The 23,366-nt window shown below is 41.2% G+C and overlaps 2 protein-coding genes across 7 annotated transcripts in view; one reads left to right on the forward strand and one right to left on the reverse strand.

Annotated features, from left to right (window-relative positions):
- The first annotated feature begins 517 nt into the window (after window positions 1-517).
- INSM2 (INSM transcriptional repressor 2) lies at window positions 518-3,147 on the forward strand. Its single transcript, XM_038407496.2, has one exon. The coding sequence runs from the start codon at window positions 586-588 to the stop codon at window positions 2,002-2,004; it is 1,419 nt and encodes a 472-aa protein (XP_038263424.1). The 5' UTR covers window positions 518-585; the 3' UTR covers window positions 2,005-3,147.
- Window positions 3,148-4,811: 1,664 nt separating this feature from the next.
- RALGAPA1 (Ral GTPase activating protein catalytic subunit alpha 1) overlaps window positions 4,812-23,366 on the reverse strand; it is a 240,622-nt gene continuing 222,067 nt past the window's right edge. For 4 of the 6 annotated variants that reach the window (XM_038407488.2, XM_038407491.2, XM_038407485.2 and 1 more), the window contains 2 exons: window positions 15,494-15,618; window positions 4,812-6,145 (listed from right to left, as the gene is read on the reverse strand). In XM_038407488.2, the coding sequence (XP_038263416.1) occupies window positions 5,994-6,145; window positions 15,494-15,618 (277 nt within the window). In that variant the 3' untranslated portion in view covers window positions 4,812-5,993. Of the gene's footprint in view, window positions 6,146-12,217; window positions 12,221-14,822; window positions 14,854-15,493; window positions 15,619-23,366 lie in introns of all 6 variants that reach the window. The other 2 variants (XM_043517490.1, XM_038407486.2) reach the window with 2 other exon arrangements.

Below are 23,366 nucleotides of genomic sequence, written 5' to 3' on the forward strand. Positions count from 1 at the left end.
CGCCGAGAGCCCACTCCCAGGTCAAGATCACATTTGGTAGCCGTCAGCCCGCAGACCTGGCGCTTCTGTGGCAGCCCGTACCCAGCGCTGGGCTGGGGGGCGCTAGGCGGGTCTAGCTAGGGAGCGCTCAGAAGCGGGTGCTCCCCGTTGGATGGGTGTATCGCTTGGTGTTATTCCAAACGCCAGGCAGGGGCCGTGGAGATCCAAGGGCAGAGCCTGCGTGGGCCCTGACCTGCGTGGGACGCCTCGGGCCGCTCAGACCCTCTGTCCCTAGCGGGAAGGGTGTTCAGAGGAGCCGGAAGGGGCCCTCTAGGCAGGACTCAGAGGGGCCCCCCCTCCCGCCCACGCACTTGAGGCTCCTTCTCTTCCCAGCCCGTCCTCCCCCCTCCCTCATCCAGCGGCGGCTCCAACTCCTCATTGGCCGCCCTCTGCTGAAGGGAGGATGACGCCTGGGCAAACAATAGGCGCCTTTAGGTATAAATGCACCTCGGGCAGGCGGCGCCGCGACGCTCAGCGCTCCTGGGGGGCTGCAGGCTCAGCCCGGCGGCCTGGCCCGGCCCTCGCCACCGCCCCGCACGCGGGAAGATGCCCCGGGGCTTTCTGGTAAAGCGGAGCAGGAGGGCGGGCGGCTCCTACAGGGTGCGCCGCCAGGAGAGGGACCCCCGGCAGCCTCTGCAGGCGCCCCCCGCCCAGGAGCCCCCGCTGGCGGCGGAGGCCGGCCCAGCCTTGTCCCCGCTCCCCAAAGCCGCCCGGGAGGGAAGGGAGCCGGTCGCCCCGCCGCCGAGCCCGGAGCCGGCTCCTGGGGTAGCCACTTGCCGGCCAACTCCGCCCGAGGGCCCGGGGGGCGCCTGCAGCGCGGCGGGGCTGAGGAAGGCTTTCTTCGAGCGCTGCCTCAGCTCGCCCGCCTCCGCCCAGTCCTTGCCGCCCGCCGAGAGGCGCCTGCTGCCGCCCCGCACGCCCCTCCCCGCGCCGGGCGGCCGCCTGGCCCCGGAGCCGCTCTGCCCGGCGCTGAAGCGGCCGCCCCGGGCCAAGGCGCCGGCCAAGAAGCCCAAGGCCCTGCGGAAGCTCAGCTTCGCCGACGAGGTGACCACGTCGCCCGTGCTGGGGCTGCGGATCAAGGCGGAAGGGCCGGAGGGCAGGGCCGGGCCCCCCGCGGGCGGGCGCACGCCGCTGGGCGAGTTCATCTGCCAGCTGTGCAAGGAGCAGTACGCCGACCCCCTGGCGCTGGCCCAGCACCGCTGCTCGCGCATCGTGCGCGTCGAGTACCGCTGCCCCGAGTGCCACAAGATCTTCAGCTGCCCCGCCAACCTGGCCTCGCACCGCCGCTGGCACAAGCCCCGCCCCGCCGCCAGCGCCGACGGCCCGGGCGCCAAGAAGCCCCCGGGCGCCCCGTGCCCCTCCGAGGGGAAGGAGAACAGCAGCGCGCCGCGCCCCGCAGCCCCGGAGGCGCCGCGCCAGCCGCCGCCGCCCGAGCAGGATCAGCACCCCAGCGCCGCGGACAGCTCCTGCTGCCGAGACCTGAAGCCCGCCGGCCAGAGCGCCCTGGGCGGGGCGGGCGGCGAGGGGCTGGGGGAGGCGGCCCCTCCGGGCCCGATCCCCGGCGGCAACGAGGTCTTCGTCTGCCCCTACTGCCACAAGAAGTTCCGCCGCCAGGCTTACCTGCGCAAGCACCTCAGCACCCACGAGGCGCCCCGGCCGGCGGCCTACAGCCCCCTGGAGCGGGGCCAGATCACCTTCCCCTGCCACCTGTGCGGGGCTCACTTCCCTTCGGCGGACATCAGGGACAAGCACCGGCTGTGGCACGCCGTGCGAGAGGAGCTGCTGCTGCCCATGGTGCAGCCCGAGAGCAGTGCCGCGGAAGGGGAGCAGCAGATCTTCTCCTGCAAGCACTGCCCTGCTACCTTCTTCAGCTCGCCGGGGCTCACCAGGCACATCAACAAGTGCCACCCCACGGAGAACAGGCAGGTCTTTCTGCTCCAGATGGCGGTCAGACCTGGCTGCTAATGAGTAAGAGGGCATGGGAAAGCACGGGCGCCGCCAGGGGACTCTCGTTCATGGGCATCAGAGACCCTTTAAACTGGTGTTTGAAATGTGTAGTGCTCCCGGGGGAAGGGGTGGATTTGGTTGTAGTCTGCAGCGTCAATGACTCTCCTATAGTTTGAATAGTTGATTTGATAGGATTCTTCAAAACCACCGGTAAACTAAACGAATCCTATCCAAGCTGTAATTCCTATGGAAAGTCGCAGTGTGTGCATACAGGTCTACAAAGGAAAAATCAGGACGGGGCAGGGGAGAGGCTGCCAAGTGGCAGCGAACGGAAAGTCCCGCTGCCATCATGCCAAAAGTTTAAGAAGTCAACCACAAGTTGACTACGAATTATACTTGCTGCCTTAATGGATTTAGACTGCAATGTGTATCTGTGAATCCAAGAAGTGTGAGAGAATTAGGGACTAGAGTCATATTTTCAGTAAAGTTGGGGCGTTGGTTCTAGCCATGGCCCCCCCTTTACCATTGAAAGTTAGTAACAGTATTTTGAAGAGCTCTTATACAATGCTTGAAGAGACGAAAAGTATCCAAACGCAAAAACCTCGGGCGGGCTGTGGGCTTTGGGGAGTGCTGGGGAAGCGGCTACTGACAAAGTGAAAGTAAATAATCTTCTGTCCTCTCTCCCCCAGGCTAGAAATAAATATCCTATTTAAAAAGAGTATTATTTTTCCTTAAAAAAGGAAGACTGGCTTAGTTAAACTGTTTTAACAGAAGCCCCAGCTCCTCAATTTTAATAATTTATCATGAAGTGTTTTCTTCGCTGTATCCTGTATTAAAAGTACATAAAGTTAAGTGTTCATATTAAGTCAGTGTCAAGTCCTATATAACTAGCAATACTTATGGAGAATTAACCGTACTGTCTGCTGTTGGTTATTATTGGCTATTAAAATATGAAGTGTTAACTGCTTGTTAGCTATTTGCGCATTTTCTGATCACTGTATGTTGTATACTCTAGAAAATGTAGTGTAAGCGAAACGCTCCCCTCTAACAACTGGAAAGCTTTTGCGATTTTAGTGGGTTGCTAGTTTAGCCACGACACTACACAGAAATGGGTACGTTCCTTGCATTGTGTTTTATCCAGAACAAGGGCAAAGAGCACCAGTACAAAATCACCACATAGTGATCGTCTGTAAACGATCCATTTCAGCGCCCAGGATTCCAAGCGGCTACGATCCCGAATCCCCTCTTTCTCAATGAACTCAAACTCCAGCCCCTCCACTGCTTTTGTGAACATTAGCTATATTTAGAAGACACAATCCTTCTACGATGTTGCTAAAGAGCAGATGTGATAGGCGCCCCTTCTATAATGACACCAATATTAAGTTTCCAGTATTATGGCCAATGGGTCCCAGGATACGAGAGACACAAGGTGGATGAAGTAGTATCTTTTATTAGACCGGCTTCTGTTGCTGAGAGACAAGCTTTTGAGCCTCAAAGAGCTCTTCTTCAGGTCTGGGAAAGGTACTCCATGTCACAGTTAAATAAAAGTTGAAACAGATTGTTTAGCTTAAGTAATTAACACACATTCTAAGGGACCATTCAAGGTGAAGTGGTCTGTTGAAAAATAAGATTCTCTCACCCACCTTGTCTCTCTCTACATTAATAAGTGCATTGACTATATTTTCCCCACATTGTAGGGACCTGTCTAAATGTTGTAGAATATCATATTCAGAGTGCAAAGATAGTGATGTTTCCTCCTGAATCTCTGCATACAAAAACTTATTTCAAAATAGGATGGTAGCTTAGGCAAAAATGATATTTGAATAAAGTATTTAAAACTAATCCTTTTCCTGAAGCTAGCTGATGGGACTGGGTTAGCCGGTGATTTTGTATAGACTAATGGATTAAAATAATCAATGTCTGTACCCTCTCAAATGAGCAGAAAAATCAATTTAAAATAATTGGATTGGCATCCTCTACAGTAATTATTTCTTCACAGTTTAGCATCTCTTTATACACAAATAAAAGTACGAAGACAGAGTAGTGAGACTTGTATAACAAAAGATTAAAGATACAATACTAGTTTCTTGAGTACAAATATGAATGAGAGGGGTGTTTCTCTTGTTTGGCTCAAGAACTCAGAAGAGTCAATCTATAAATGGGGGAAAACCTTCACACAAAATTCCTGCTGAAGCAAAAGTTCCAGCTCAATAACACCATTTTGTCAGAACTTATCTGAAGAGTGCTATTATTTCAGAAGTGCATCTTTGCAGTGATCTGTTGAGAAACCAAAATGGCTTGTAATTTGGTATTCCAAGAAGGCTTTTAAAAAGTACCAAAAGTGTAAAGGGAGGTTTTACACAAATCTAATTAATTTCCTTGAAGTAAATTCTCCCTTGGAGAAATTCAATGAATGAGACTATCGCACCGCCAGTCTTAATCTTTGCTCCTACAATCAAATAGAATGAACTAAGAACAGACTAAAACCATATAATGACCATCAAATGCTGTTCCTGCAACTAGGTAAGAGCAGATAGCTCACACAGCAAGATGTTCTCATAGATGCTTTGTATTATTTAACCTGCTTTAGGTACTTTAGGTCTAGTGGCTCTGGGGAAGAGTTTTCAGAGGATCTGTGTTGGAAGCACTACGAGGGGCTAAGGCTAGAGATCTAAGAATTTACACCAAATTTAATAAGGATGAAAACAAAATCACATATTACACCAACCCTTCCCAAACCCTCTAATATATCTGATAACAGACCAAGCCATTCACTGATTGAATAACAAGAGTCCAATCTTTGCAGAGGAATGAATAATATAAAGAAGGTGGTAAGAATAATTTTATTGTATTATTAAATAGCATGTCTTCTCTTTAACCATTACAAATTTGTAGATACATGAATGACAATACATAATTTATATTTCTATTGTTGCCTTATGGTGTATTTACACATGCAGTTAGTACCAATGCCATGCTACATTTCGTTATAACAGAATATGCCCAACTCAAAACAAATGTGAGCATTTCATTGCCTGTAGGAAAATACCTCTGGGTGGGTGGAATGTCTACTAATCTGCACCTATATGGTTAGAAACCCGCCCAGCATTTCACGTCAGACCCCTGGAGAATGTTCCCTTTTCTTCAAAAGTACACATCACTGTAGCAATGAATTTACATCAGAAAAGTGCTTTTATGTAAGAAAGAGTAATATAGATCTAGACTCAGCAGCCTGATGATAAAGGCCACAGCTTCAGAAAAGAATTGACTATTGATACCACTCAGAAAAGCAAACATTATAAAAATATTTGGAAGCCAAGCATAAATAGAATTTCAGCACAATGATTTTTCTGGTATTTGGGCATAGGTTATGGCATCACCTGCACAGTTATGAAATGATACATTACATAGTGAAGGAGTTGGTGCTGCTAGCAAATTCTCTCATTTGAACTCTGAAATGCTAAAAGACCATTTATTTTAAGTATTTTATTCTTATAACATAAATAATCTGTACACATCCTGTGCATTAACACTATCTGTGACATTTGATGAGGACATTACAAATGCATTTTCAATTTAAAATTGTACATTCGTTTTCAAATTGTACATATTTATTTATTTCTGTTACAAAGAAAATTTCAATGGGGGCACAATAAATATAATGTAATAAGACTGCAGTCTCCAATTCTGTGTGTGGCTTGAGATTAACAGGGTTAAAAGTGGCTACTTTAGACATCATCATCCTGGAAGGTAAAAAGTGCAGAGAAGAAACTACACTGAAAATAATATGGCAGCCTGGAGTTCTATTAAAAAATAATGAAAGCTAAAATATTAAATTACAAATAAAATTCCAGTGTCGCTGTCTAAAATAAATGTACAGGAAAAGGCTGGGCTAGCTATGGGAGACACACATATCAGGGACATTTTCCTTTAACTGAAAGCAGAGAGTCAGTGCGTTAGGGGGTTGCTGATCACTGTTTATTAGAAAGCTGCAAGTTTCTCAATGTTTAGGATTTGTTGGCTGAGCCAGAGGAGCGGCGAAGTTTCATGGACATTCGGCTCTTGCTAGTCCGAGGAGACATTGGAGAGGCTAAATCGGTCCCGTCCACCTGCACTGCTGCTGCTGGGGTTTCGCCTGGCTGGGTCTCTGGGCAGAAGCCTGCAGAGGACACCAAGCTTGTTAGTACAGTCTTCCTCACTCACAGCAAGGAAATCTACAGACATGGAACAGATGGGGACTGGAGCTCCGCCATCAGTGCGCAGCATATACTAACCCTTTACCAGCTGTGGGAGACTTCAAAGCACATGAAAGTAGCAACAAAACAAATTAACCTCTAGAGAAAAAACTATGCCAAAAACTCTGACTAGTCTACAAAGTACTGTAAACCTCAATCTCTGCAATGAGACAGGATTGAAATGGGCAACACCCCCATTCCCCTCACCATGAGGGCAAGCTCCACACCTTTCTTCAAGGATGGAGAGTTATTATTCAAAGTATAACCAGAGAGAAAGCGAGTTTACTTCGCAGTCAGAATGTGAAGGATTAACAGCTTGGTGAGCATGCAGTGAATTCTAGGAAAGCACTGAAAAGGCAGAACTGGGGGAAGAGGATCACTAAGGGGCTCTTTTTGATAGGATCTAATCTTTAGTAAAAAGCACCAGAAGAGAAATTCCTCCAGATGCACAAGGCAAAAGCTTGAACAGATCTTACTAATTGGATGTGCTACATGTTTTATTTTCTTTGTAAAAGGAACAAGATGAATTTAAGATTACAGAAGGCAACTCATTACCTGAGCACCCTCAGTGGGCCCAGAGCCTTTTTTTGAGAGCTCATTATGAAAACCACACCACCCAACTCTTCCGTCCTCAACATCCTTTCCCACAAAAAGGTGCCAAAGGAAAAGTAACAAACGTGAGATCAAAATTGCATTCTAATTATTTCTGTGTGCAGAGATTTATAACTGTGTTCATCAGTCCCTCTTGAGCATCTACAATAAACAGAGTTGGGTGAATTTTTTTCCTTGAATAGTTTATTAGCCAAAAAATGCAGTTTCAGCTGACCTGAAACTATCAGTAATGCGTTGAATTTGCTAAATAGTTTTGACCAAACTGAAGAACTTGAAATGTTTAGATAATGTCAAAACTAAGCATTTCATCTTGAAATATTTTGTTTTGATTTCAGGCATTTTCATGTAAACAAAGTAACAGATTAACAAAACATGTAGAGGGGTGGGGAAGACGGTGTCCCTTATAACCTTTAGTCCAGTGGGTCTCAACCTGTTTATCATTGTGGGCTGCAGGTTGAGAATCACAGCACACTCCTCCCAACCCTCTCCCCCACAGTCCCTATGCCCAGTGTCCCCCTGTCCAGAGACCCCCTCCACAGAGCAGGATCAGGAGCGGAGCCCTGGGTGTGGGACCAGACAGCTGGAATCCAGGCCCGCTGCATGGGGTTGGGCAGCTGGATTGGAGACCCTACAGCGTGGGGCCGGACCCTGCCAGCCAGACCCTACTGCGCGGGGCTGGGCAGCCAGACCCGGACCCCGCCATGGGGGGGCTAGGCAGCTGGGACCCGAGTTCTACTGTGCCTGGCAGCTAGGACCCCTGGCGCCAGACCAGGAACGGAGCACCGGCAGCCAGACCCGAGGCATTGGGCCAGAAGCGGAGCCCCACCTAAAACCTGGGGGTGCTGCAGCACCCCTGCAAACCGCTAGTTCCAGTGCCTAACCCCCTCACTGCCCAGAGCCCCTCCAAACCTGCCCAAAGACTCACTCTTCCCTGACAGCAATGCTCCTGTAGACTGCCTTATGTGCTCTTCCCCTCAGCCAGCCCCAACCCATGCCAGACCAGAGCAGCACATTTTGAATTTCTTTTAGCACACAGCTGGGCTGCATGCAGCCTGCGGGTTGAGAACCACTGCTTTAGCCAGTGCTTAGAATACTCTCCTGGTATGTGGGAAACACAGGTTCAATTCCCCTGATGAAGCAAAGGGATTTGAACTTGCACCTCCCACACTGCAGGTGACTGTCTTAGTCACCAGGCTATGGGATATTCTGCTGTGGGTCTTTCTCAATCTGTCCTGTTAAAGTTGTTCTACTTAAAAAACAAAATAAAACACAAAAAAAATTAAAGTAGTCATTGAAGCAGGAACTTGAACTTGCGTCTCCTACATTCTAGGTCTAATCACTTGGCTTATCAAGTCACTCTCATGTTCCTTCCCTGGCCCAATGACTATGGATTGCTCCTATGAATGACAATGAACAGGTCAACAGACTCTATAGCAGAGGTTCCCAAACTTTTTACCTCGTGCCAACCCTTACCCTTGTCTGTGCCCCTCTCCCTCCCCGAGCCGGGGCCGGAAGCAGGGCCATGGCTCTGGTGGGAGGTGTGGATAGGGATAAGGGGGCCAATGCTGGGGGCAGGGGTGGGAGAGGAGCCTTGGCTGGGGCTGTGTTGGTGTGGCACTTCCTCCCCATCCTCCGTGGATGCTGGCCTGAACTCTAGCCATGCCCCTGAACATTCCTCCCCTCCTGCAAGGGGCATGCCCCACAGTTTGGGGACCTCTGCTCTACAGCTTGGTAGTTAGGGGACTCACTAGGATGTGTGAGATGACCAAAGTTTAAGTCCCCACTCCCGTAACTATTTATAATAAATGGAACAACTTCAACAGAACAGATTGAGAAAGATCCACAGCAGAATATCCCATAGCTCAGAGACTAAGACACTCTCCTGCACTGTGGAAATGATGAAATTCAAATGCCTTTTCTATGCCAGGCAGAGGGGAGAATTGAACCTGGGTCTCCAACATCCCATATGAGTAACCCTAACCACTGAACTAAGAGGTATAAAAGAGGCCTTTCCTTCCCCCCGCACATTTTATGAATCTACGCCTTTGCTACCGTGAAAATGCCTGAAATAAAAAAAACTGAGGTTGAAATTAAACATTTAGTTTTTGATCCAATTCATTTCCCCCCCAATTTTTCTGATTACAAAACAAAAAAAACAATGCCCCCCCACGAACCCAAGAAATTCTATTTTCATTTCAACTCAAAACCATTTTTTCCTGAATTTTCAGAATTGCCAGCAAACCACAAACTCTATTATTCACTCAACTCTAACAGATAAACTTAACTAATTATAATTAACTCATAGCACAGCCAGGCAGATTGATTTAACTCATTACCTGAATCCTTTCTGATCACTTTGACCTGTAGAAATTATGGGTGAAATCCTGATCCCTCTCAAATCAAAAGGTAAAACTCCAATATGCTTCAATGGGACCAGAATTTCAACCTATATTTTTCCCATACCCTGGCCTCTTCTCTACAACATAGATGTAACAATCAAAACTGAGGCTACCACTCCTCAGCGTAAGCTCAATGCATCATAGAGGGTATTGCTTCATTACACATATAAATCTCTGAATACAATTTATTTTGATGATGCCCTAAAGTGGTCAGTGAAATTACATACTCAAGTCAGAAGTATGCACCTAAAACATATTGCCATAAACCAAACTGATTTAACAACTCAGATGTTCTATTTGACCACAGTACTTCCCATGTTGTTCAAACTGACATAACTCACCCAAGTGACGGGGGAGGGGGGGGAAGGCACTGTGTTATTTGTTCCCCAGCTGGTGACAGTAATTCTGTTCATGAACTAGGTACTGCACTGCCAAAGAATCTGGAATGGTACTATAGTGGCTAACTCACTATGCCTTATAAAAAATGCAAGTGGGGAAACCCCTTTTCCCCCTTTTCGTTTTCTGAAATTCTATCTTGCTCTAATTTTATAAGGAATTAAAGTACTTCAAATCATGGGAATTAGAAAACAGAAAACCACCACGGATGTTTTGCACAGCATGCCATTCACAGCTAGCATGGAAGACTTTCCGTTTCAAGCCTTTGCCCTTTACCTTGATGTGGCCAGTGCTTTCTAGTGGAGGTTTTAGAAGGAGAAGAAATATCACAGCATTTCTTTCTTTGTTGAGAATGAAGAAGTGATGAGGAAGGAGTGGACACAAGTGGGGGGGGAGGGGGAGAAAAGATAAAAGTAACAGGTGTGAGACACTAGACACAAACCGCAAAGATTGAAGGGCATTAACAGATGAGCACAGATGACAGAATAGATAGAATTTCATTATGTAACTGCTGTTCATGCTACAGGTTAAAGAGAATGTCAGGTTAGTATGCATAATGAAGCAATAGCTCTGAAATCAGGAGTTATACTTACCAACTAAAGGTTACAAGGAAAAAGAAAGAAAAAAAAAAGAGTTCTATAAAATAACCTAGATCCAGCAGCCTTATTTACTACAAATGCAATACATGCCAATCATCCTATCTTAAGCTCTTTTAAAAAGTTTGTGAAAACAGTTAAATACTTCCCTAAAAAAAACCTAGAAGGAAAAACAAAAATGGAAGTTTGGTATCTGGTTTCTGTTCACCATCACTGTTTCACATTTTTAATATGCTCAGAATTACACCTAGCATAAAAAAGGAATCAGCTGAAAAGATGAAATAGGAAAAATATCAGTGTAACATTTGAGCTGTATTGTGAAAGTCAAAGGGTAAATCATAGCATGGTGTTTTACCTATAGTGTCAAGAGAATTCCAACATTCACCAACTTTCAAAAGAAAAACCACCAATTATATTGGATAAAGAAATTCATCAAAATTATGTTATTTTTTAAGTAAGTATTACTCCAGTATTGCATAATATTTTGTTTACAGTTCTTAAACAGAATTTTTCCCCCCAAAACTCTCTTTTCTAGGAAAGATTTTGCATTTCTGGTCTTTTGCTCAGATTTCGAATGAAAAGAATCAAAGATTAAAAATTTTCTGTAGGATGGAAATTCCAGTTACGCACAGCCATAATTATGATCCTTGCAAGTACCTTGACCTAAAGCAGGGATAGGCAGGGGAATTCCTGAGTTCTCTCCCCAGACCTGCCAGCCATGCAATCTTTACAGTTCTACTGTACCTTTGCTACTGAATTTCAATCACCACAATCCATTGCAATTTCCAATCCCCTCCCACAGAGAGGTGAGCATCTTTATTCCCATTTATAAGTGGAAAATAGAGGGGAAGAGAGAGAGATTAAGTTGCATTGAATTAATGGAAGAACTGAGATTAAAACTCAGTCCCTCCATCATAATCCCCGGTCCCATAACTAAACTACTAAATCTCACGGCCTTCTGTCCAAGTCACAACCTCGATGTTCCCCAATTCCTCTACCTGTAAATTGGGATACATACCTACTGCACAGGAGGCTGGAAGAACTGTGTGAATAATGTTTTGAAATGTTCAGTCACTAAACTATTCTCTATGGGATCAGAAGGCTTCTGCCCTGTTCAGGGATGGACTAAATGGTTATAGGATCCAGACTGATCTCATGACACAATATTGTGACCAAATGAACTGTGCTAGAGGAACACTTTCTTTATAGGAATCAGCATAATTATCTACTATGGTCTGCGGCATTGGAGTGAAAAACAGGAAAGGGGAAAAACTCTTCAGCAACAAGCTAAGGATCTGAGCCTCACTTTGTCAATAAGCCCTTCCACAGCCATGATTTTAACATTGACAAGTATCCTGGCCTGCTCTGCATCAGAGAAAGCTGTCTTACTCTAGGGATTGGCATTAGCTCACCTCAGGTTACCGTTACAACCTCCCAGGTTACTGTATTCAAAGACTCAGATACAGACAGGACAAGCATGAGGCAAAATAGCCATTCTATTCTGTTTGTCTCAAACAGACATAAAGCTCACTTAAAACAAAATCATTTTAGTGTGTCACCTATTCTGCAAGTCCAGCTCCTATAAGATAAACAAGCTATTTCTCCTATAGGCAGAGAGAGAGAGAGAGAGAGAGAGAGAGAGAGATTACTTCAATTTTTAAACACCTGGGAAGTGCTCAGATACTATCATCTTCTAAGAAACAACTGTAGTGACTGTAATGAAGGTAACAGCTCTTTCTAAGATTTGCATCTTCAGTAAAGTTAACCAGTGTGTTGAAGCACAATTTTATCATTCAACAGTGTTTAATTTGCCCTGTTTTTCAAATATGGTCAAAACGCTGGCACATCACAACTAAACAACAGACTGTCAGGGACAAATTTATTTACAGCAGTTGGTGATTTTGTCTTAGCTTCACACTTTCTGTAAGCTTAATCTTCTTTCCCCTAAAAGGTGAAATTGTACGCACTGCCTCCTTATAAAGCCTATATTCACCAACTATACTAACATATGACTGGGCTTGGATATCATGGTTAGATTTAAGAAGACATTTGCCATAAGATTATTAAAATAATGGAATTGGGGGCCTAGAATACTGAAAACCTAAAAATATTTTGTGCCCCTCTTCAGCCACCTCTATTTCTAGTTAAGAATGGCCATAAACTGTGGAATTAGTGAGTATTTTAAAAAATCAGATATCCCGATTATATATCCTGAGTTATCAAGCATATCAAATTTAACAAATATCCCACAAGGTTAAGTAGAATTAAGACCTGTCACTATATTTTAAAATGAATGTAAGAACTCCAAAAGAAATCTAATACAATAATATTTTAACCCAATTTCTAAAAATAACCCAACAGTTAGTGAGACAGGATGCATCCTTAAGGTTGTTGAGAAATTAGATTAAAACGGTTCAACCCATGGGACCAATTCTCCACTCTGTTATGAAGGTTTTAACCCTCATATAACTCCATTGGCTTTAATGGTGTGTAAATGGCATAACAACATAGTGTAGGTCTTATATTTGTATCAGTGCTTTTTTTAGAATCCTTTTGAGAAAGAATTTTGAAATCCAGGTTTAGGATTTCAATATTTACCTGGAACAGTGAGATTTACTTCTGTCAGACAAAAGAGGTTCAGTACGTTTGTTAATTTACTTGGAATAAAGAGGAGAACATCCGAATTTAGTTTTAGCCATCTGCCCTCAAATTGGTACCTGGTTATTTTTGAGTGTTCAAAACCAATTGATTTAAAAAAGTGATTTCTTCATTGTTTCTCTTATAATTTATAGATTACTTTGCACACGTGAAGCTAGCAAAAATAAGTAACTGCTATGTTGGATGTACTCATTTTCATTCAATGACCAGTAATATTTATACAATGATTGCATAATTTAATCTATTCAATTTTTTAATAATAAAAGAACCAAGTACTCAGGGCTCTGATCAGGGATGGCAATACTTCTTTATCATATTTGTATTAACATATCTTTTATCCATGTAAATATGTAACATTTATAAATAGACACTTGTTTAATACAAGTTATTTGCAGCAATTAAACTGTGTCTATAACTTTTTTTTTTAAATGAAGTCTATAATAGATATAGTACACACATGGTTTATACATTCATATGTAAAAATAATTATAATATTCCTCTTGAGATTGCCATTGAAAAATAGTTCATTTGGTAGAATTGTTTAATCTAAAATAAAGTTTTAAAAGTATTTGTTCAAACTGCAGTTAGAGAAAATCAAGAAAGATTATTTTAAAAGGAACACAGGAATTGCCATTCCAGAACAGACCACTGGTCTAACTAACCAAGTGTTTGATAATCAATGCTTCAGAGGAAGGTGGCTTTGCTCCACTTCCCCCCAAAAATACACCAGACAAATTGTGCATACTATACCCGCTAGTGCAGGGAGGTAACTGAAAGCGAATAGATACAATTGAAACAAATGCCTGAGTAAGTACAAACAAACAAAAAAAAAAGAAAAAGAAAGAAAGAGAGAGAGAGAGAGAGAGAGAGATTGAAGGCAACTCCAACCATGTGGAATAACTACTGAATACCATTAGGGAGGAGGAAGCACAGGTATTTTTCCTTTAAATAAACACTAGTAGTGTAAATATAAATGTTATTTCTAAATTTCTTAGGAATCCTGTTTTGAATCTCAAATAGGTCAATATCCGGTAGCAATCAAGTCTGCTGATTGATTAAGAGATGTGTAAAAAACATGTTACTTTAACATATTTCTTGTATTTAGCTTATTTGTTCAGTTTAACATTTATTGTCTTTAAATTTAGTTTTCCCTTGTTCTTGAGCACTTGTGCTAGATTTCACTATCCAATTTCCAATCTTATATACCTCTATTACATTGCTACTTCCTGTCACCTTTTCAAATAAAGTAATCTCAGTGTTTTTAAGCATTTCCAGTATTTTTAAGATGTCCTTAATCTTTTCTTGACCAACGTAGCACGTGTTTTAGAATGTATTTATGTAGATCTTAGAAATTTTTGCAATCAGAAAATCAAATATAAAGAAGTACCAATTTACCAATTCTAATCTCATTTGATTTCCATCTATTGTTTTAAGAAGAAAACTGAACTGATTTTACTCAACTACAAATGTGCGAATCATGGCTTTTCAAATGGTGGCATTTTGATTTGCTTTGCATTAAATTACACAAGTTTATCACCAAAATTTCAAGTGTTAACATTCTTCTCCTCCTCCTCTCCTACAGCACCATTATGGAACATCAATGCAAGACAGTACAGGGTACAAAACACACCACTGCCGTCCAGTACTACTTGTTCATGCTGAGAAACAAAAGGTCAACACAATAAAGTGTTACTAGTTCAACAACTGTGTCTTCCATTAGTTACTTTAATCCCATAACCACTGTTAGTGTTTCATGCAGACCTGGCATTAGTAAAAGACTAAAACTTGAAGAAAATGTAGTGGTAATTTCTCAATCAACGTGAAATTCTTTTTAGAATGAACAAGGGTAACAAGAAACGTTTGCATATAACTTGGTTACAAGTTTAGTGCTTTAGTAAAAGTAGTAAGAACAGAGGGTGTTTTTGGACATTTTGTCTTACCTTCAGATAAACAGAACTGATATTTAATGATCTAAAAAGAGGGGAAATAAAATAAATGAAATAATCATAAGGAGTCACGAAATCATCATCAGAACAGGAAGGCCCTGAGTTTATCATTTTCTTACTGATTATTATTTTTATTAGTAACTGAAAATGCAGTACCTTCTTATAAAACAGATTCATAAAGATAAGTTACTGGGAAGAAAAAAATGGTTCTTAATATTCTGAAAATATAAAGTTGGTGAATACAAAATTTTCTTGGCATTTTAATTTGATCTTTTACATTACAGCAAGATAGCAACCTAAAGCTGTCTTAGAGAAGGTCTAGGAATAATACTTGAGGATTCATCAGCCCGCAGCCCAGAGATTTAGTTTGAGCATGTGATAAACATTTATTGTAAAAATATAGAACTTGGTTGCTCTACTAAAATGTTTTGCCAAATCATAGTGCCAGGAAACAAACTAAGGAATTAAAGGCAACTCTCCTGTAGTTATGAATTACACAGTTGCTCAAATATGAAAAGATAAAATCACTTTGTACATTTTCAGATTAATGATCAGTCTTCATAATACATAAAAGTTTGGAATTTACAAATTTTATAAGTAAGGATACTGCATTTTAAGTGTCATTAAACACTATGGAAAGACAATTTCTTTATTGAATTTCTTACCTGAATCAGAGGGCAAATGGTGATAGGGTGCTGGACAGAAAACCTGAGCAGCAAAGTCCTCAAAAGTTGTGGGTTCTAGATGGTGTTGAACAATTGTTTGCAGATATCGAGCTCTCTCCTCATAACTGGTTTACCCAAGAGTTAAGGATCAACTTAAAGTCACAGCACCCATTTGCTAAACACTAAAGCCTACTCAGTAATTCAGCTATGTTATTCCCTTTAACAAATTTATTCATGTATGTGCATATTATAAATTTCAGTGACCGTTTGCAGTTTACTAACACTGAAAGTATAGCATTTTTGGATTAAATTAAATATTCTCAAATCTTTACAAAACATTATTTTAGTTAGCCAATAAAAATGATAGTTTAATAGTGCAGCATACATTAATTAGAGATGGGTCTGAACCCCTTCTGAACATTGGGATAGGTTATATACCTGATGTGTACCTCATGGCTCAGGCTATTTCAGTTATAATACTGTTCCAACAGCTGGATGCAGCTAAAGTAAAATATCTTTGAATAAGGCTACACACTGCCTTCAGGTCAATTTTACTTTCTTTGCTTATGCACCTCAAAATTGTTTCAATCAACCTAAGATTACAGATTATTTTCTAAAGCAGCAAACTGACTTGGTTATAACATTGTTTAAAATTAGGTTTTAAAAATTCTGTAATTGTAATTTCTAGGGGTATATTGTGAAAAATAACTATCATTAACAAACAACAAACTAGATTCCTTCTCTCAAAAAAATTCTATATATTTTCAGTGAAAAATAACTGTTTCCATAATCCCTAAACAAATTCATGCAGTTAAGATAAATACATAGCTTAAAATGAGTTTCAGAAAAAATACAGTCAATTATGCCATTAAAAAAAGCAAACATTTGTAAAGAATCTGTAGGACCCCTAAATACTGGCTAACAGAGTATCGGAGGGCACTGACAGCAAAATACCGTACTTCCTTTTCACCACATACTCCCTCTCTGATATTATTGATTGGAGACCAGTATCTTGAAGTGTTGTTGCTTTTGAAGAACCCTCTCCAGGCTTCTTGTTCCAGCAGGCCTGATTGTGCTGTTAGCAAAGAGAGAGCGAGAAAAAAAAAAAGAATATTTCTGCTGTTCATGAAAGCAACTATGGAAATGGCTGTCAAAATGTAGAGCAGCAGGTAGCTACATACAATTATCAAGAAAAACTACCATGCTGACTTCATGTTGTATAGATTCTGAACTGAGAAATCAGTTAACCTTTTCTTCCACAACTTTTAAAGTTGTCCAGCTGGACTCAGTGTGTTGAGTTAGGCAGGCCATATTTAAATATCTTACATAAGCGTAAAAGAAAAAAAAAATACTCCTAAAGCATATTCTCATTAACATGTGTATTTTTAACAAATGATTTACTCTTTGCAAGTTTTAACATCTTCCATGAACATATTTTTGTTTTCATATTTTAGTAAGAGGCCTCACAGAGTGGAGGAACAAACTGAGGGTTGGCAGTTCGGAAGTCCTGACTTCTAAGCCTGGTTCTGCTGGTGACTTGCGATGTATTTTTAGGGAAGTTATTTTACCTTTTTTGGTCTCAGTTTCCCTTTCTGTAAAATGGGGATAATAGCTACCTATCTTACTCATTGGTGTGTTGTGAGAAGTAGGCTGAACATGTAAAATGCTATATATAAGCATTAAATACTATTAAGTAGATGACCCTGCCATTTTCAATTAGGATGAGCAATAAAATTTCAGCCCTAAATTAGGACTGAAGATAATACATTTTAGGTACTCTTCTGGCTTTCACGATTATATTTCAGCATTAAAAGGGATATGTAGTGATAATCCTTATATGTAAATATCGCACAGGAAACGATTACAACAAACAAAGTATATTTGAGTAAATTACTCTAAGAAAAAATGTGGCCAAAATCAATAAATACAATATTTTGTCTAAAATAGTTTTCCATCAAAAAATAGGCACCATAGTATTCTTTGCTTATATCACAACTAGAGTACATATAAATATTGAAATCAACTGTTCTCTCTGGAATTTTTGAAATTCTTTCTGAATACTGAAATAGTTGAACCTCAGAAGAATTCTACCCCAAAAACATTATAATGGAAACACTAGGACAAGAAGAAATAAAAAAATCCTCCATATAAAGTTCTTAGGTTGGGGGACATACACAGTACTGAGCCTTAACACAGGAGACTAATATAGCACAGTTTTTAAGAGGCTATATATAAGTGGCAGAGGATGAAACTGATGGTTGAAGTCTAAATAATACTACATATCTCACAACTTGTTGAAAAGCACTTTTTTCATTGGGGGAGATTCACAGCTGCTGAATTTTCTGCAGTTAATAGAGTCCTTTGATTCACAGCAGTGCCCCTTGCACAAAAAATACTGGCCTTTATGTATTACCAGAAGCTAATTTTCTATTTGGCTGAAAAGAGAAAAATGGGGTTATTGCTTCTCCCTCCTACAGAGCTTTTCATTATGCCTGATGCACTCAACTTCTAAGCTCTTCTGAGAAAAAAAAAATAACTGAAGAGGCAAGAGGTAGAAAAATGAGCTTGTTAGCACATTAGAAGTGAAGTATCTTGGTGGGCCCTAGAAATTCCCAGTGGTGTGTTAACTTATCACTCTATGCATGCTGGCACTGATAGTCTCCCAATTGATCACTCTCTTTTCACACCAAAGGTGCTGCCAGGAAGCAAAGGCTGAAGGCCCACAGGAGAACAAGCTGCTATCAAAACAAGCTGTTTTTAAAAGTCTGCTTGAATGGATAAAATGTTTCATGAAAAACTAGGGTAGAGACATCTACCTGCTTTAAAAATGCTCTACTTCAAGAGGTGTCTAAATGAAACCTTTTACTTTATCTTGTTACATCTGAAGCTTATACATAAATAAGGCAGAAATGAGGCAAAATTAATATTTCGAAAGTGACCAGGACATTCCCAATCTAAATACATATCTCCAAGTCTAAGGGGAAAAAAGTCCTGGTCCAGTTGCTGATTTAGTAGGGCAGTACTTGTTTTTATTATATTATCTCAATGCTGCAAGACTAATATAAACCTTCACTTAGCACATCCAGCAAAATCATCCAGTTAGCAAAGCTGCTCATTTTATCAACATTTAATAGAATTTTTAATAGCTGACTGAAAACAGCATCCTGTGTCAAGCTTTTTTTTAAAACATGAAAGCCAAGGCCAGAATTACCAATATTCCATATTGTATGGATACAGTGCTCAATTCTTTAAAACAAACAGCTTTCATATATTAAGAACCGAATAACTGAGTGTTTGGGTTTTATGTAGACTAACATACTTGGCAGAATTTTGAGATTTACTAATTCACAACCCAAGAGTAATTTTATTTTTTAAACCTAAAAACAAATTGATTTTCATGGTTGAAATGCTCTGATTATAAATTGTGTATGGATCTGCGTATCTGCAATAGGAACTATAAGATACAGTAGTTAATTTCTACATCTATGCATAATAGGCTAGATATTTATCCTTTAAAAGGCTGCTCTCTAGGGAAGAGTTATTAGCACCTATAAATTGAGTGGCACACAAACTCAATGGCTAATAATAATAGGCCAACTCAAGCTGTACTCTCATTGTGAATGGATGTTGCCACTAGCATTAGGAGGATGCAAGGATGGACCAAAAGAGAAAGAATCTGGGACAAGAAGTGTTGACATACACAAGCAGACAAATCTAAATCTGGAACTCTTTCAAGTGAAGCAAGTGATGATTCACAGGTCTAAAGCAAAATCTACAGATTTTGCAGAAACTACTAAGCTTTATTTATTGCAGGAGCAGTTATTCTTCAAAATTTTATCAATACAAGGAAGAAAACAGTAGCAGTACCCTTACACATTTTAAATGACACTCACACTTCAATCACTGCAATTAACAACACTGGTATTCATTAACTAAATCATTTTACATATGTATTCATTATCTTTCAATTACATCAATACCGTAAATATGAAAGAAGTTTTAGGACTACTGATTTGCGCAGGGGAACTACCACTGAACTCTTGGTTGTCACATTAAATATGAGTAGGCAATCTGTCAGAAAAGCAACTTCTCATGTTTCCTCCTTCTAATCACACTCCATCTTCTCCCTCCTCTATTACTGTTGACAATCTTAGTATCTTTATCCTCAACTTGGACTACTCATTAGGTCTTCACATCCAGGCTGCGTCTAAATTTTGCGGATTCTTTCTGCATTACATCTCTAAGATACAGCCTTTCATATTCATCCACCCAGCTAAAACTCTCATTCATGCTTTCATCACATTGTATATTGATTACTGCCTTTTTTCTGGCTTCAGCAAATGCAATCTTACCCCATTCATATCCATTCAGAATGTTGCTGCAAAGATCATTCTAGCCCATTGCTTTCAACCATGTCACCACTCTCTTTGCATCCCTCCACTGGCTCCCCATTTTCTATTGCATAAAACATAAGCTGCAGGTCTTCATTTTTCTGGTCTTTCATGGCCTACCACCACCCTTTCTATAATCTCTTTTTCACTATCAAAATGTTGGCTCCCATCTCTGATTGCCCAACGATATCAGCCTCCATCAGCCACTTGTCAAATTTTCCAGCAAGCACTTTTGTGCTTTTTCCCATACTGCTCCTCATGAGTGGGAGAAGCTCCCCTTAGCATCTGTAAAACTACTTAATTATTCTCCTTAAAATCTCTTTAAAACTTTTGCTGTGATGACTACAAAAATATTGATCACAGTTAGCCACTCATGCACTAACTAATACTACCGCCTATCATGCTGACCAATGTTGTCTCAACGTTTCCTTATACTAACCTGTGTCTGTCTCCATGTGTTGTCTCGTCTTATACTTCGATTGTAAGCTTTTGAGCAGGGACTGTCTTTTTGTTCTGTGTTTGTATGGCACTTAGCACAACCGTGTCCTGGTCCATGACTAGGGTTCCTAAGTGCTATGATAATACAAATAAATCGTATTCTATATGTTTTGTGAATTTTATGTTTTCTTCCTTTGTATCATAACTAATTCCTCTACATTCATCCTTTCTACCCTCTCTTTACTACTACTTAAACTTCTAACCATGGTGTTGTCATCTTTCAACTTGATTAGTACAACCTATCCTCTCTGGCCTCCCCACTTCTCACCTAGGTCTTTCACATTAACAAAATGCTGCTGCTAAAAACATCTTCTTCATCTCTTGCACTTTTGAACATGACTCCTCCATAAACACCTTCAATGACTTCGTCCCAACTACATTAAACGCATCTCCTCAAATTCACTTTCGTTTATTTAAATAACTTGAGCTCTGCCTACATCTTTTCTTAGTAACAGCTCCCCCAAAACTTCTAGAAACAGGTCAGACTCCATCGCTGTAGCATATGAATACAATTTACTATTTATCTATATAATCTTATTTTACAGATAAGAGAGAAATTGGATTTTATATCCCCACAATAAGCTGGGAAGACCTATGGTAAGTACTAGTTTGACTGAGGTAGTAATATGCATCCTATTTTGTAGGTCAAATAAGTATTAATTTCAAATGAGAAAAAAAAAGAAAAAACAATATCAACATCCAATGAAGTGAGCTGTAGCTCACGAAAGATTATGCTCAAATAAATTTGTTAGTCTCTAAGGTGCCACAAGTACTCCTTTTCTTTTTTGTGAATATAGACTAACATGGCTGCTACTCTGAAACATCTAGCTATGAATATTAATATTATAGCTAATATTTCATTTGACAGTTTTATAATCTATACATCATTATCATAATCTCAAAGTACTTGCAAGATATTGGAAGAAACAAAGAAAGAGAATAGTTTGGTTGAGATGGAATTCCCAAACAACCTGTGTTGTGGAGACCTGATTCCCATTTATGCAAGTTCATACTGAGGGAGTCAGCTGAGATAAGGGTTCAAGAGAATTTACAGTGAACAAATTTAAATGGTGCACTTGAATCACAAATGATAGTTAATCTATAGTATTTTTCTAAGGAACAGAAAAAGTGACCCATCATTTCAGAGACTTAAGATGTATATGCTTAAGCCGATGCATTATCAGATGATTTTCTAGTCTTTGAGAACATTTGAAAATAAGTCGAAGACCAATTTGAACTCCTGAAATATCCTAGGCTCACACAAAGGTTCCAAGATTTTGGCTCAACAGTGTTATGATACTGGAGGAGCAAACTTTGCCTACAAGAGAGGAGATCCATGCTGACAGAAAGGTATCTCTGGGAAGACACCAAAATGCTGTTTTCCCATCACTGAGATGATCTCCATTTCAGAGGAAAGGCACTTGCAATGTAACTGCTTTCTACAGTCCTCTGAGTTGATTCACCAATCCTTTGTCATATGGAGTGGGAGCTCCAATCTGTACTTATTTTTAAGTCATGCCAACGGTTTAAACCAGGGTTTCTCAATCCATGGGTTGAGAGAAAAAATTCTGGTCACTAAAATGTTTCAAAGGTTACATGACAGCTCCTGTCCCATGGAGCTGTCTGGGCTCGCCTCCCTGTTCCAGGCACTGCAAGCTGTGGGGTCCCACCGCCACTATGGTTTAGCCCAGCTGTCATGACGAGTCCAGGTAGGCCAAATTTGATTGAATGGCACTCCAATCCCATGAGCCAGGTCACAAATTCGCTCACACAAATTTGAGTCAGGGCCAAACCTGAGCCATGCTGCAATCCCAGAAATTGCAACACCTGGAGTGGAGAGCAAAGCCCAGCCAGCCTCATAGCACAGGAGCTGCAAGAGCTGCCACTGTGGGGTGAGTGCCGGGCAGGACCCAACCCCCCCCACGGGGGGCAGGATCTGACTGAAACCACCCTAGGGCCTCTACCCCCAGATTATTTACTGGGTTGCCACAGGCCAAAAATATTTACAAATGGGTCTTGAGCATCTCTATATAACTATCGAATTATCTAGATATTTATACTGCAACATCACCATACTGCATGAAAGTAGAACCTTCGAGCACCTATGAGCACATTGCCTCAGGAGAAAGAGGCTCTTTTAAGGGTAGCCTAAAATTACTCCCTGTGACCAAAACATAGCTTAGAAGACATTTTTAAGTATCAAGAGAAACTCAAAATGTGGACATTACAAATGATCATCCGGAATACAGGTACTGCTGCCTCTCTGGATGCTGTGATTTGATTGTAGATGGCATAGCTATGACTGAGCCCTAGTCTACACTACGAGTTTAGGTTGAATTTAGCAGCGTAGATCGATTTAACCCTGCACCCATCCACAAGATGAAGCCATTTTTGTCGACTTAAATGACTCTTAAAATCAATTTCTGTATTCCTCCCTGACGAGGGGATTAGCGCTAAAATCGACATCGCTGGGTCAAATTTGGGGTAGTGTGGACACAATTCAATGGTATTGGCCTCCGGGAGCTATCCCAGAGTGCTCCATTGTGACTGCTCTGGACAGCACTTTCAACTCAGAGGCACTGGCCAGGTAACACAGGAAAAGCACCAGGAACTTCTGAATTTCATTTTCTGTTTGGCCAGCATGGCGAGGTCATCAGCAGAGGTGACCATGGAGAGCTCATCAGCACAGGTGACCATGCAGTCCCAGAATTGCAAAAGAGTTCCTGCATGGATTGAACGGAAGGTACTGGATCTGATCGCTGTATGGGGAGATGAATCCATGCTATCAGAACTCCGTTCTAAAAGAGGAAATGCCAAAATATTTGAAAAAATCTCCAAGGGCATGAAGGAGAGAGGCTATAACACGGACCCACAGCAGTGCCGCGTGAAACTTAAGGAGCTCAGGCAAGCCTACTAAAAATCCAAAGAGGTAAACGGCTGCTCCGGGTCAGACTCCAAGACATGCTGCTTTTATGATGAGCTGC

This window comes from Dermochelys coriacea, chromosome 6 (assembly GCF_009764565.3).
Source record: "Dermochelys coriacea isolate rDerCor1 chromosome 6, rDerCor1.pri.v4, whole genome shotgun sequence".
Lineage (NCBI taxonomy): Eukaryota > Metazoa > Chordata > Testudines > Dermochelyidae > Dermochelys > Dermochelys coriacea.

Excerpts from the sequence above, each read along its gene's own strand:
- INSM2 (XM_038407496.2), top strand. The coding sequence starts at position 586 with ATGCCCCGGGGCTTTCTGGTAAAGCGGAGCAGGAGGGCGGGCGGCTCC.